Source organism: Arachis duranensis, chromosome 3, assembly GCF_000817695.3.
Source record: "Arachis duranensis cultivar V14167 chromosome 3, aradu.V14167.gnm2.J7QH, whole genome shotgun sequence".
NCBI lineage: Eukaryota > Viridiplantae > Streptophyta > Magnoliopsida > Fabales > Fabaceae > Arachis > Arachis duranensis.
This window is the reverse complement of record NC_029774.3, coordinates 128529638-128545927: the sequence shown is the minus strand read 5'-3', so window position 1 is coordinate 128545927 and position 16290 is coordinate 128529638. Positions and strand designations below refer to the sequence as shown.

At 31.3% G+C, this 16290-nt stretch overlaps 2 protein-coding genes and 1 pseudogene across 2 annotated transcripts; 1 reads left to right on the top strand and 2 right to left on the bottom strand.

Annotated features, from left to right (window-relative positions):
• Positions 1-742: 742 nt before the first annotated feature.
• Positions 743-4180, bottom strand: LOC107481566 (protein DETOXIFICATION 16-like; annotated as a pseudogene).
• A 6946-nt stretch (positions 4181-11126) lies between these two features.
• Positions 11127-13516, top strand: LOC107481609 (purple acid phosphatase 17-like). The gene is made up of 6 exons (XM_016101880.3): positions 11127-11582; positions 11666-11773; positions 11851-11978; positions 12100-12228; positions 12339-12406; positions 12492-13516. Exons 1-6 carry the CDS (start codon positions 11246-11248, stop codon positions 12703-12705), a joined length of 984 nt encoding a protein of 327 aa, XP_015957366.1. The 5' UTR covers positions 11127-11245; the 3' UTR covers positions 12706-13516.
• Positions 13517-13538: 22 nt separating this feature from the next.
• On the bottom strand, positions 13539-16029 carry LOC107481876 (UV-B-induced protein At3g17800, chloroplastic). The gene is made up of 3 exons (XM_016102222.3): positions 15773-16029; positions 15303-15598; positions 13539-14584 (listed from the first exon to the last, which is right to left on the bottom strand). Exons 1-3 carry the CDS (start codon positions 15905-15907, stop codon positions 13765-13767), a joined length of 1251 nt encoding a protein of 416 aa, XP_015957708.1. The 5' UTR covers positions 15908-16029; the 3' UTR covers positions 13539-13764.
• Between the last annotated feature and the right edge of the window lie 261 nt (positions 16030-16290).

Genomic DNA, 16290 nt, shown 5'->3' with positions numbered 1-16290 from the left:
ATATAAATACAAACATTAAATTTAAAAATTAGTTAATATACGAAGTTATATTAGATTTTTAAAATTTAAAAAGTATAAATTAATTTTAAAAAGTTTTATCTTAGATGTTTTTGAAATATTTTAATTTTTAAAAGGTGCAAACACAAGTATATGATCTTTTTTTATTTATCAAACCCAAAATAAAAAATTTAAATTTTTAAGAAGCACAAACACATCTTCAAAATATTTTATCAAACCAAACCTAAAAAGAGCTGTTTAGCCTTGTTTTGTTTGTTCTGTTTGGGGTATTTGTATTAACCCCTTTCCTAAAATAAAATTAATAATATGATTAAGTAGGTCAAATAATATATATTTTGAGTATTTGTAATTAAAAATTGTTATTATTATAATTTTATGTAAAATTTAATTATATATAACCGTTATTTTTTAATTTAATTGAGTAATAATATATATTAAATTTAATTGATTAACAGGATAAAATTTTTTGTTTCATTTTATGTGAATTTTATTAGTTTTATATTGTAATCAAATTGTATTAATCTAGTAGTTAGATCATTAATTTACTTAAATAAATATCAAGAGTTTGAATTTCGCTTTATATAAATTAAAAAATAATAACATACTATAAACTCAATTTTTATATAAATAGATAAATAAATGTATGTTCAAAATTATCACTTACACAAAATTACTTGCATGAAAAAGCTAAAAAAAAAAAGTAACATGCTATAAACTCAAACTTTTAGATAAATGAATTATTAACTCTTTCAATACTTGTCTGTCCTAAATTATTAACTCTTTCGCTAGTTATCCTTGCCTACAAAAAGAAACAAATTTAACCATTTCAGTAACTAGTACGCAAAACTAAAATTTCAAAGAAAAAACTAAAAAGAAAAAAAAAAGTAAACACCTCTTTCTTCCAATCAATTCGAAGAGTTATGATCATCAGACCAAGTACTTGAACAACAAGGGCACATATAATTCCAAGCCAGAGTCCCTGTAGAGTATCTATTGTTATTATAAAAAAATTGATATTTAAATTTTTTTATATTATATTTAAATTATATTTTTTAATAATTTTATATTAGTAATTTACTTACCTAAAAATTAACTAAATATAAATGTTTGCTCAGGGATCAATTTGTCTTTTTCTCTAATAATAATTAAAAAAATTTTAATTACAAATATTAAAATTCTATAACTTAAACATATTAATAGTCTTACTACTATATTATTTGGTCTTCTTATGCATACTATAAGACTCTGCTACTCTTTCTTTCTTGGATAATAAACATCTTTCCGAAAAATTAAATTGATTTTGGGTTTACCAAAAATCGAACTCTTGACCTTTTAGATCTAGCACTTTAATACTATGTCATGATACCGCTCATCCCAAAAACTTCAGCTGATGAGAAAAGGTAACACTAATGATTATATCTCTAATACTCCATAAACCTCCATTATACATATTGTATAAATATTCCATTGGCTCCTCATACTTTTCCTTCTTTCATAATATCTCGTACTAATTAGCAAAAACTCATTCAAATAAATTTAAATTTGTTACTTTTTTTTACTAAATACATTTTAATATATTATGATTATAAAATTAATTCATAATTTTATATTTATATTTTAAATATTTTTTATTCTCATTCATTTTTTTAAACCCAAATAAATTTAAATTTGACACATTTTTTTAATAGGTATATTCAAATCTATCATAATTATAAAAATAATTTTTATTTTTTGTATTTTTTATTCTTATTCATTTTTAAAATATTTTTTAATTGCTTACAACTCAAAAAAATATTATATGAGAAGACAAAGTATGACAACTAAAATAAATATAAAAATAAAAGCAATAAATGAAGATATAATTTTGTACAACTTTAATATAAAAGGTTTATGTATTTTTTAAATAAATATTCAAATTTTTAAAATAATATCCAATTATATTGTTTCAAATATGAAGATGTAACATTGTTTCATATATCTATAGAAATCGCTTCTTACCAAAATACATAATTTACTATAGCCAACATCAGATTACATGCGAATACATGTGAATGGGAGAACACAAAAATTAAAATGAATGAAACAGTGTATTACATGCAAATGGAAGAACACAAAAATTAAAATGAATAAAACAGTGTATTTACGTCTTCATATTTAAAATAATGTAATTGCATAAATTTAAAGGACAAACAATTTATTTATGTAAATTGTCCTATAATTAATTTACCTTTTGGTGTACTGCCCATATCTCAATCTAAATTAATTAAGACCTTCCACAAATAAAAACAATAGATTTCAGTTTGGTATTTACGTACTTTTACTTCAAGATGCAAGGCGAAAGCTAACACAATAGCTGACGGAACTCCAACTACATAGTATGACCCTAAGTTAATAAAAGCACCCATTTTTTGCCAACCGCATCCTCTGACAATTCCTGAGACAACACCCTGCAGCCCGTCCAAGAAATTGGATGCTGCAAGAATTGGCAGCATAAATCCCACCTGTCGAACCACTTGTACGTTGTTACTGTAAACATGGCCCCAAACGTTGCGTATCATTATCATCAGTGTTGCAACCAGGATACCCTCAATAATGGCTGCTACTACCACTACACGCACTGCTAAACGTGCAGACCAAGGATTACCAGCTCCAAGTTCGTTAGATACACGAGTACTGCAACACAAACAAACAATGATGCAATTACAATTGTTTACTTGATCTCGGACATTTGTTGTCACAGAATTCTAAATATTCGTCAGCACGCAGCAGTAGTTAAGTTACCTTATAGCTCCACTTAATCCAAACGGGATCATCCAAATAGTTGATGCTGTATTCACACTGTAATTCCCAACATTAATTAATATCGGTGCAAATAACAATATCCACAATAACATGTAAAGATCTAGTAGCTAAGAATGGTGAGAACTACATCAAATGTGGAACTAACCAAATAGAAAGCACTGATGTTTGCAACTTTGGATTTGGAAGACGACCAGATAAGAGAACCATCAATTCAAACGACCACAGTTCTAAGCTGTTCAGCACAATGGCACAACGGGAACCAAACAAAAACTCATTCGTAGAGGATTTCGAACAGTATAACGGTGAGAAAAGCAACCGTTAATAGAAACTTACCAAACCATATCAGCAGAAGGAATAGCAAGTTTCAAAAAAGAAGGAATATCATGGAATGCCTTCACTGAAAACCCCGTCCAAGTTTGTGAACATTTGGAGAAAACTTAATGTATAACGCAAGTATCAACACATTCACCCAATATGATATACAATTTGATATGGCAGCTCCTCTACTCCCTAAGTCATATTTTAACACTAACGCCCAACACAAAGCAGCATGCAGTGCAGTAGCTACCCCAGAGCTGAGCATCATTGGAACTCCAATGTTTTGTGTTTGTAGAAATTTAGTCTGACACTGAAGAACACTGGAGGCAAAAAGGTATGGAATGATTAACTGAGCATATCTTCCTGCTTCTGTGGAGATTTCGTGATCTTGGCCAAATAAAATCAATATGGATTTTGTGTTTGCCCAAATAATAGAGATGGGTATGCATAAGATGATAAGAACAAGCATGGCTTTTTGAACGTGTACGCCTAACATGCCATGCTGTCCTGCTCCATATGATTGGCCACAAAAGGTATCCAAGGCACTTGCCATTCCCATCTGTCATTATATGAAACCAACAAGGAGTTGAACACAAGGTTTATTGATTCAATAGAAACAGTTCGCAATGAATTAGTAATCACTTCTAGTTTCCATGCCATGGAGGGGAGTAATCGGGTTTCGTGTTGAAATATTTTCATAACTAACACCGAACAAAACATTGGGATGGTTCAGTTGGGATTATATTTATTTGATATTTTTTAATAAATTCGAATTATAAAAGGAACTTACCACTAAACCAATACCAGTGACAGAAGAAAAGGAGGTGGCCATGGAAACGCCGGAGAGAGCCAACTCGCTGACATGACCCACAAACATTATGGAAATAAGCTCAATGGCGAAATTAAGAAGATTCACCATAATTAAAGGTCCTGCCAGACATACTTGCTTTCTCACTTCTTTAACCACTGATGTTAACTTATTTTGTTTGGATACATTAGGCTCAACAGAGACACGGGTATTATTCTTGTATTCTCCCTCCATGGACTAATTTATATATTCTTACATATGTTGTGGAGTGAAGAAGTTTATAAGGAAGAACAAGTCACTCCCATAGAACTTATGAAAGTGTGTTGTAACACAATAGATTAGGTTTATATTTAGGTGAGTTTTATGGAGGCATAAAAAATGGTGGCTAAGAATGACATTAGGTTAATCCCTGTTTGAAATAATTTTTTTTTTCAAAATCTATTTTTTTTTAACCAAAAGATAGGATTGAGATTCGAATTAAATCAAAATTATATATAGATATTGTGTTTTAAAATTTGAATTTCACTTGGATGTTTTTTTTATTATTGTTAAAGAAGAAAATTTTTGTAATTATTGAATTTTATAATATTTAAAAAAATTTATTCTTTTGACCCAATTATATTTGTAGAAATATTTTTATTTAGTATTTTGTTGAATTTTTTGTGCGGAATTTAAAGTTCGAGAGTTTTATGTGTTTTAGTGCCTATAAAAGTATAAATATCAATAATAGTCTATTTTAAATATAATAGTGAAGTGAAATCACAATATTTAGATTGAAATTGCATAATAAAGAAGAAAATTAGTTTTTAAGAATATAATAAAGTGAGAGAGTTGTGACAAATGAAATAAAAAAAAATAAATAGAAAAAATAAAGCATTACTATTATTGGCAATTTATCTCTTACTGATTTGATTTCAATTATTTTTACACTGATAATTACCAAAAAAAATGAATTAAGAAGCACGTTAGCATATATTTATACATAATACATTAATTTTCAGTCTCAGCAATTTTAATTTTATGTAATTTTTTTTCAAAGAAATAAACAAACCAAAATGAAATAAATGACAATTCAATTATTTTAAGAAAGCATTAATTAAATTTTATTAATTAAAAATTCAACTATTAAGTATTAAAACGGTCTTCGGAATCTTAAAAAATTTCAATAGCAAAATTAAAAAAAATTTGTATTAAAATTAAAATATTTTAGCGTCACCGTTAAGAAATTTTATTACTATTTTTTACTTAAAGAATAAAAATGTATGATTTTATGCGTATGTTTGTGAATGGTTTTTGTTGGTTTTTCTACAAATATCATTGAGTCAAAAGAATAAAACTTTAAATTTAATAAAATTTATTAATTAAAGAAAATTTATTTTAACCACGATAAAAAAATTATACAAGTAAAATTAATTCTATATTATCATTAGTAAAAAAATAAAAATTAAATAAATAAAAAAATAACTATCGATACAAAATCCTAATTACATCTCATTGTCTCATATATTTAGGAGTGAGCACGGACCGAGTTGGTTCGGATTTAAGATTAAATTAGAATCGAACTAATTAAATTATAATTGGTTCGGTTTGGTTTGAATTTATATTATTCTTTTGTGTATATTCGAACTGAATTAAACCGATTAAAAATAGATTGGTTCAGTTTGGATAATTAAATATCGATGAAACAGAAATTCATTAAAATTTTTTTTAACATTAATAAAAATAATCTAAACATGTTAAACACCAAATATATTCAAAACTAAACACATTAAAATCCAAACATATTAAATACTAAAGATATTAAAATCCAAACATATTAAAAGGCATATATATTTTTTAATTTTTAATTTTTTTATTTAATTAATATATGGTCGAGTTTACGAGTTGTTTGGATTCCGCACAACCAAAACCGTTATCCGAATCGATTACTAGAAAGAATTATTAATTTGGTTCGAGTTGGACCCGATTATCCATTGGTTCCAGAACTAATTTAATTAATTCGGTTTAAATTCGAATAGGTAATCGGATACTCACAACTCGTACTCACCCCTTCATGTGTTAGTGTCAATTTTTTTTATTTATTTAATTACCAATAGTTTAGCAACCGGTTTTGATGAGTTACTCACAAAAGTTAAGCACATTCCGCATCTTCTCACAGTGCGAAATATTTTTACAATTTGCACCTATAAAGTCAAAATAATTTGTATTTTTATGTGCATGTTTTAGTGTTTGTATGATCATATCATGCAATATTTTTTTAACACATTCTCATTTCTCAACTGCCCATATCATGCAACATGAGGAAATAAATGAAAACAAAAATCCAGCACCCTATCACCCTCCCTCATGCGAAATTACTCATAGTTGATAACAAAAGGGTCTAGGACAAAATAGTTTGAATGTTAGATATATTATATTTTAGTTAGAGTTTAATTAATATGTATTTAATTTTAGATAAACAACTAAAATTATTTTTAATTTTCAAACTACTCTTTTAATAATATTAAATATATATTATAAAAAAATACTTAATTTTAATATATTTTTTACAAATATGATTCAAAAAATCACATTTTATACTTAAAATTTAGTGATTACACCAACTAATTTTTTTTTACAAACTTTTTGTTAATAAAAAAATACTTTAAAAAGATGAAAAATTATTGAGATCGAATTTTGGTTTAATTTTTTAATGTATTTTTTAAATAATTATCTAATTATTTTTGTTGAGCTCTTTAAAAATTAAGGACAATGTTAGTAGTTTATTTTAATATTTTTAATTAGAAAAGAAAAACTATATACCTAATAAAAATCATCTACCAAATTAATTATTATATGTTTGCGTAACTCATTTTCAGTTTATATCCTGTATACAAAGAAGATGGTATTGCACATCCATGAAGTGAAAGGGTGAAATTTGCATATCCAATTTCTAATTCAATTTCAATTGAAGATGTAGAAGAGGCCATCATAGAATAAAAATAAGAGTTTGAAACAGCGAGTCCGCAGGGGAGAGATAAGTTAGTGAGTGGAATCATAGAGTCAAATATGATTAGATTAAATATTTAAATGAGATGACACCAAAGAAAAGAGGCTAATACTCTGTTTTGTCAAATGTAAAATGGTGATAAAAAAAAAAGATGACAGTAAAATTTTTGTTATATTAAAATTGTCGCTAGAAGTACAATCAGCGATCCTAAGTAATAATTTGGCCCGTTGATAAGCAAAAAATAAAACAATTTCAAATTTTCAATACAATTTACAGCATGATATAAACTGGCATCTTGAATCATCTCAAGACATGTCTTATACCCATACCAAAAAAATGAATCCAAGCACTTAATTGACATTTGTTTGATCTCAGAGCCAAATAAATACTTAGTTGGGAAGATAATGAACAAGTACAGAAAATTGTCAATAACACAAAAAGATCATTTATAAATAAATGAGTAAATTACACAATACTATATACAAGTGATACAACAAAAAAAAGGAGAAGGAGGTGAAGAGTTAAACGATTTTATCATTATCTTTTTTAAATTACATCATTAATTCTTATCTCACATCTTTAATAGTATAAAAAAATAATCTACAAAAAAATATAAATAATTTCTAATCAATTAAGTCAATTATAAATAATTGTAATTAATAATTATTAATTTTATATTTTTAAAATATAAAATATAAATAATTATTAATTAATAATAATTTAAAAAATTAAAATTACTAATTAATAATAAATTGAGTAATTAAATGTTAGTTACTCAAAAGAGTTCTTCACGAAAATCGTATTTTACATGTATTATGGAACCTTTGTAAAGTCTAACTATGACAATCTACCTAATTAAATAAATTATGTAAATTGTTTACCTGAATACACAAAAGAGAAACCTCTTACGTACATGTACAATTTTAATTTTATGTAAACCGTGGGAGTTAACCACGGTTTTTAGTTTGTACGTAAACCATTGGAGGCTACAAGGTTTTATGGTTAGAAAAGGTTGGGCATAATCCGTGGCTACTAACCACGGATTATGAAGAAAAAAGCTAAGGCATAAACCGTAGTTGCTTCTCACGGTTTATGAAGAGGAGGACTTGAACGAAAACTTCCATAGGTTCTCACGGTTTACATGCAAAGTATAAATTATATGATCAAATTTTTTAAAAACCAAAATTTTTTATTTTTTATTCTTAAATTATATGATCAAATTTTTTTTATTTAAATTAAAAAATAAAATAAAGTCCAACTATATCTAATAGAGAATAGATCTGTAAATTTATTATTTTTTTACTTTTTAAACTAAAAAAATAAATTTTTTTCTAATATTAGAAAAATAAAAAATTCCAACAATATCTAAAAAATATAAAAAAATTGAAAATTTTTAGATTTTTAAAATTAATTTAGTCAACTGTCGGGTGTAGCATTATCCGGTAAATAAAAAATAACAAAAATATTTTTAAAAAAATAAAAATTTCAAAAAAACTAAATTTCTTAATTTTTAATTTTTAAATTATAAGATTAAATTTTTTATTTAAATTAAAATAATATAATAAAGTCCAGCAATATCAAGTAAACAAAAAATCAGTAACTTTATTATTTTTCTTAATTTTAAAACTAAAAAATAAATTTTTTATAATAGTAGAAAAATGAAAAACTCCATAAAATATCCAAAAAATAAAAAAATTTAAAAATTTTAAATTTTTTAAATTAATTTATTCTTAATTTCTACTATAAGAAAAAAATATTTTTTTTTAGTTTAAAACTTAAAAAAATAAGAAATTTACAGATATGTTATTTACTAGATATTTGTGGACTTTATTTTATTTTTCTAATTTAAATAAAAAAATTTAATCATATAATTTAAAAATTCAAAAATAAGAAATTTAATTTTTTAAAATTTTTTATTTTTTAATTTTTTTATTCAACGGATAATGCTACATCCGGACAATTGATTTTTTTAGCTGCGCTTGTTCACAAATTAAGAATAAATTAATTTAAAAATTTTAAATTTTTAAATTTTTTATTTTTTTTATATTGTTAGAATTTTTATTTTTTTTAATATTAGAAAAAAATTTACTTTTTTAGTTTAAAAATTAAAAAAATAATAAATTTACATATCCGTTTTTTACTAGATATTGGTGAACTTTATTTTATTTTTTTAATTTAAATAAAAAAATTTGATCATATAATTTAAGAATAAAAAAAAAATTTGGTTTTTAAAAATTTTGATCATATAATTTATACTTTGCATGTAAACTATGGGAATCTATAGAGGTTTTCGTTCAAGTCCTCCTCTTCATAAACCGTGGGAAGCAACCACGGTTTATGCCTTAACTTTTTCCTTCATAATCCATGGTAGGTAGCCACGGATTATGCCCAACCTTTTCCAACCATAAAACCTTGTAGCCTCCAACAGTTTACATACAAGCTAGAAACTGTGATTAGCTCCCACGGTTTACATAAAATTAAAATTGCACATGTACGTAACAGGTTTTTCTTTTGTAAATAATTCATAAAATTTATTTAATAAGATAGATTGTCCTCTAACTATTATGATTGCCACGTGTTCATTACGAGAACCCTCTACATACCTTTCCCAGGTGAGATGTGTAAAGAAAACTGATTATCTACATCATAGCATTGCTCTTTCTTTTTTTTTGGTCAGAGTGAGATTGGGAATTCTGACATCATAGATGGATAGCAATTTCAGTATCAAGAGTGTGATTCAAGAACCTTAATAACTCTCATAGCATTGCCCTTTAATAATATAAAAACATTCTTTGTGGTTTACTAATAAAAAAAAAGATAATTTAGTTCCTGACCTTTTAACTCGCAGATATTTTCGTTCCTAAGCATTGGAAAATATATTTAAATTTCCGACGTTCCTGAAAATAAGACCGATCAGTCCCTTCATCCATGAGCCACCCTCAGAGTGGACGGAAAATGCTGAGCTGGCTCCCCCTATGCTTACCTGGCTCAACGGCGTTCTCACGTGACACGTTAGTGGGATGGAGGTTTTGAAAACGGGACACATAAGTCCCTCTCACTCAAAACGACGTCGTTTTGAGTGCTGCCCTAATACTAAAATTTGTTTGGGTCGTTCCTTCATGGTAGCGGCTGGTGATGAGGAGAAGACTTGTTCGGATTTCAGTAATGGCGACGATGGCAGCGTGCGGTTCCCTTCTTCGTGTCTCTCTCTCTCTCTCGCCTCAGATCTGATCCGCGACGGCAACTTCAAGGCAGGTCGGCGACGATGCATGGCATAGTGGCAGCTACTTCTTCCTTGGCTCCCTTGTGCGGTGGCTTGGGCTGGATGGAAGGTAAACGGCGACGATGAAGCACGAGAACGGCGGCGAGGACCCTCCAGCGGCGCCTCTCTTCAGGAGCGGCAGCGACAACGGCGTGGGAATTCGACGGTGAGGCGTGGCGCCGACGGCTCCTCCCTCCAACTTGACGATGGCGTGACGGCGGCCCACACCCTACCGGCGATGCATCCCCTTTCTCGGATCTCTCTTCCATGTGTGTGAATGCATTTGTTTTGTGTGTGTATGGTTAGGAAGGCAGAAAGAGTGAGGAGATGAGGGTTGGGGGCTGCGCAGGTGAAGAGGAGAGAGTCGGTGAGGATAGAATTAGGGTTAAGGGCAATGTAGTCATTTTACTAAAAAATTACTTGTGTGAGAGGGACTTATGTGTCCCGTTTTCAAAACCTCAATCCCACTAACGTGCCACGTGGGAATGCCGTTGAGCCAGGTAAGCATAGGGGGAGCCAGCTCAGCGTTTTCCGTCCACTCTGAGGGTGGCTCATGGATGGAGGGACTGATCGGTCTTATTTTTAGGAACGTCAGGGATTTAAATGTATTTTCCAATGCTCAGGAATGAAAATGTCCGCGGATTAAAAGGTCAGGGACTAAATTGTTCTTTTCTCTAAAAAAAATGAAGAATGAGAGATAAAATATCCATGCACTGGGCCTGCCGCAGGGTCTTGCTTTCGGCCTGTGGGCCTGCTACTTTTGCATCCGAACAGTTTAAAATGTCTGTTTGTTTTAAGGTTAGAACTTAGAAGTTCAAAACAATAAAAATAAAAATAAAAGAAACGAAACTTTGTTTAGCATTGATTGAGAGATTGTTACGGGTTCTGAAAGAAGAAAGAAAACTAAATGTGGATTAGCTAAATTTCTGATGAATGCAAGGCAACTATATTGTTGTTCGAAGGTTAGAGTTACTTAAAATATAAAAATATTTAACGCAGAGATAGTAGATAGCACAAGGAATTTGTCCCCTTTGGATATCGTGCGAGCATGTTGAGTATTGGAACAATAATAGCAATAAGCTTAGGCTTTGGGGTATGTTGGTGTTGTGATAATGATGTGCAGAGGTTTGCACATCCTTCGAAACATGAAGATGGGTCTGTAAGGTTCTTGGTGGTGGGTGACTGGGGAAGAGGAGGTGCTTACAACCAATCTCAAGTTGCTTTCCAGATGGGAAAGGCCGCAGACAAGCTTGAGATTGACTTTGTTGTGTCCACCGGCGACAATTTCTACGACGATGGACTCACCAGCCACCACGACCCTGCCTTCCAACAATCTTTCACTAATATCTACACAGCAAAGAGTCTTCAAACGCAATGGTATACCGGTAAAAACCTCTTCTTCGTTCTTGCACCTCTTCCTCCCATCTCTTACTTCTTCTTCACCTTTATTAATACCCATGCATCGTAGTGCTGGGAAACCATGACTATAGGGGCGATGCAATGGCCCAGTTGAGCCCATTCCTGAGGGAGGTCGATAGTAGATGGCTTTGTTTAAGGTCTTTTATCGTACATTCAGGTACTCTACTTTCTCTTCCGTCTTCTTTTACTTCTAGGCATTCAAATTCATAGACGTTACTACATCTTCTCCTGCAGAGTTAGTTGAGATTTTCTTTGTAGACACCACTCCATTCGTTCAAGAGTACTTCACTGAACCCGAGGGACACACCTATGATTGGCGGGGCATTAATCCACCAAAATCTTATATTTCCAACTTGCTCAAGGTATGAATTATGATTAGATTATAATTACATGGGGCTTCTAGGGTAGCCAAGCAATTTAGTGAATTGATGCCTAAATTATCTATGTGGTGGTGCACTGGTGAAAAATATTACCATGTTCCAGGATCTAGAACAGGCATTAAGCATATCAACAGCAAAATGGAAAATTGTTGTTGGTCATCACGCAATCAGTAGTGTTGGACATCACGGTGATACTCCAGAACTTAGAAAGCAGCTTCTCCCACTTCTTCAGGTAAGCATAAAGCTGAAAATGCATATCATCCTTACTTCTCCCTGCCTCCATGAAGAATAATTCCTAGTTACTCTGTCTAAAACTATGTTGATTTTAACATCAATTTTCAGGCAAATGACGTTGACTTTTACATGAATGGACATGATCATTGTCTAGAACACATAAGTGATACAGAAAGGTAAAACTATGGTATGCAACTAGTTATACAGAAAACAACCATTTAAAAAGGCGCTTATTTGTCTAATGAATGAACTTGTTTGCAGCCCTATCCAATTCCTAACTAGCGGGGCAGGATCAAAGGCTTGGAGAGGAGACGTCAAAGAAACACACAAAAGAGGCGTAAATTTCTTCTATGACGGACAAGGCTTCATGTCTGTTAAATTGACTCAGACAGATGCTGACATTGAGTTCTATGATGTTTATGGCAAGATTTTGCACAGATTTACTTCGTCAAAGGATTTATATTCTTCCATGTAACGTTTATAGCTCCATGGTAGCCATTTAGAATTTTAGATGGGCAACACCCCGGCAAATTAGTAGGTGATATTTTAGGATTCAGTTCTTCATGTCATATCTGATGAACGTTTAGTGTGTTTAATCTTGGGATTGAAAAGATTTGCTACTGTAAAGGCTTTGAAGCTAGCGTCTTTTATACGTCTAAATTTTTGTTTCTTTTCACTGATAGTCAAGAATGCAAGATATTTCATCACGGAACAACCAACGTTATATGTTGCTTCAAAGTCTTGGAAATCGAGTTGCTCTCTCCAACATCCAAGAATAAGAGAAATTTTTTTTTTTTTTTTTTGTAGAAGAAAATAAAACATTTATTTTATCGTATTAGGATTGGAGAGTCAATTATTCAATATTTTCTGGATATGTGATGTATACAAGCTATTGGGTTTTTTACATTTTTAAAAAATAGATAAAAATTAGTTATCCCAAAGCTGGCTTAATGAGTTTTGAGCAAACCACAAAAACACTTGCGATTTGTAGTTAATTTAAATCAAAAGTAAAACACGTGTCTTTGCTTTGATTTATGTTTTAAAAACCAAAACATACTGCTGCAACAGGGCAGATGTTAATATTTTTGAATTGGAACTCTCAGATGATAATTTTTATTTTAGAAAGGTGAAAAACCCTAAGCTTTACTACTACTAATTAAGAATCCGTTGATGGTGTCCAATATTTCTAACACAACTACTACCCTAGTACAAGGGATTCTATGCCCAAGTTTTGAGAGCAATCGATTTGTAGGCAAAAAGCCATATCCAAATCAAGGGGTTCCAATATCAAACTAATATCCAAACAAGTTCGGGAAAACAGCAATCCAAATTAGTGCAATTACCATTTTGTGAAAGGATTTGCTATAGTAAACAAATGACGACAACATTTCCTTAGTTAGGGAAGGGAAATGTAGAGCAAAAATCACTGTATACTATGTACAGATTAATTAGTAAACACTAAACAACAATATTTGGACTTTTGTCACTAAGGTTATACATACTTTGCCTATGGAAATATAGGAGCAAGCAGAACTTAATTTAAGACAAAATGGTACCTCGAGTCCACATAGCTTTCAACATCCCAGAGAAAAGAACCAAAAGTCACAGCCTCTAGAACAAGTCTCTTTAAACCACCGAAGCTAATTTTGATGTTTTCATCCTTTGAAGAATCAATTGCCCCATCGGGTGTTATAACAATTTCAGGTCTTCCAAACAATGCCTCTGTATGTTTCTCGATGATGCTCACAACCTCTTTTGATCTTATTGCCGCATATCTCTGTAGTGTATCACTGTCAAAGGACATCACATAGCTACGCAGCCTGGTTGGCTTTATCCCATATCCAAATCCACCAGGACTGACATCACCACCAGGAAAAGCAGAGACTTCAGGATGAGACATAACTTGAGGAGTGTCCTCACCACCAGCATGTCTTGTATCGCCCATGACAATTTGATCAACATTATTATCCTCTGCAGCACTTGGAAGAAATTTCACTGTCTTCTCCAGCTGGAACCTTTGGTCAACTCGCCTAAGAAAGTAACCATACATCACTGATGCAGCATAGAGCTGCCCTACCCTTAGTTTACTGATCTCAGCCACAGTCATTGAATCTCCTACTCTGTTACCCAGGACGAGACTCAAGTGGTTTTGGATCATCTCATATGCTTCAACAGAGTGAAGCTGCTCAAGTCTTCCATTTTCACTTGGCCATGAATCAACTCTTCCAGATGGATCAGGGGTGATGGAGGGAATCAGAGAAATATTGGCATCCATGAATTTCTGCACCACCAACGCATACAAGATCTCTTCCAGAACCTTCCTCCTTTCATTAGCCTTTACCTCCGCTATTCTCCTGGAAAATTTTTGAAGCCACCACATTGGTCATTGGTCAACAACTCCGAGGCTTAAAATTTCAAAAAGCTTTCAAATTTAGAGAACAGCAAGGGAAAGTAAACAACTCCATGTTTCCATCCTATCCATGGAATCCCTATCTCCTTTAAAGGTGATATTCATGAATACATAAATTGCTTTTACAAATGTAGTCCATGATATTGAGTTTCCATTTTTAAAAACTAATCTTTTTAGGGATCATAACTAAACACACACACACACACACATACACACACACACAATTCAACAACTAAATATTTTAATGAGGCAATATTTTACTGCTTTAATTTTGGCAGTATTTTACTGCTTTAATTTTTATTCCATAATTTTTTTCCAATGAAACTTTCTTCCCCTAAAATCTTTAAGTGTCTGCCAAACATAGCCTTATGAGGAACATAGTAAAAGCTTCTCTCTGCCTACAATAAACAAATAAGGGCGGTATAAAAATTGAATATGTGCTGTAAAAAGGTTTTATAATACTTTATAATTATACTACATAATATAAAGCATATATAGTGCATAAGAGTTTTTTTCTTTCATCTAAATTACGCCCATAAGCAAGAATTCAACTAGCGATAATTATTAGCAACAAAGCAATAACACGATAAAACAACATTTGTGCATAAGAACCTAAAATAAGATAGCATAACATCACATCAGCCATCAAGTATGCAACAAACCTGTATAAAACTAGATCAGTGCCTGAAGCAGCAGGAGCTTCCTTCTGATCATCAGCATCGCGATCGGTCTGGAGCTGCTCAAGCTGCTCGTCTACTGCAGCAGGGACAAGATGCGGGTGATTAATCAAAATCTCAGAGAGAAACTGGCCGACCGGGGACTCCAGCTTAAGAGGAGCAATCTTGGTACCGGACTCTGATGATTCCGGAGACGATGAAGCTCTAACTACTAAGCCTCTTCTATTTCCAACACACACTCTCCGTTGCCCTTGCTTGGGAATAGCAACAGAAGTGCATAGCTGCAAAATATCGACACAACAATCAAATAATGGAATGCTAATTTGGACTGACAACTATTTAACAATGCAACTATTTACGGAGCATTAATTAATCGTGCGTCATAAGATATGATATGATTTGAGATGAGGTGGTTTCATTTCCCTGACTACTTCAGCTAGGATTTGACTTGATACCTTAGCGGAAGAAGAGAAGCGAAAATTGGAATCGAAGCGGGCGAAGCTGCAGCCGTTGGGCGCCAATATGCTGGGTCTTCCGACGAGGATCGACGCTTTGCAGGGCGATCGCACCACGGTGGTCGTCGCGTCCATTTGCAAGAACCCTAGTTGATGATAACAGAGGTATACAATTCTGACTATTAATCCTTTCGTGTTTTAGTTGTATTGTGATTCTTATGATGGCTGTTTACTGTTTGTTAATCGGAACATTTAGGGAGGCGTCTCTCGTCTTTATATGGCGTCTCCTCCCGGTGTGTACCCATTAACACGCAAAATGACTGTCATACCCCTATTCTTTTAAAATTTTGATTTTGCTTGGTAGAAGTATTATTTATCTATATTACACTCATTTATTTGTCCATAACAAAAAGTAAATACTAAATAGTATTGTTAAGTACCAATGATAACAAGTATTTAGATACACGACAATTTTTAAAAGTATTATTGTTTGTACCTAAGCTTAGGTTATCTTAATT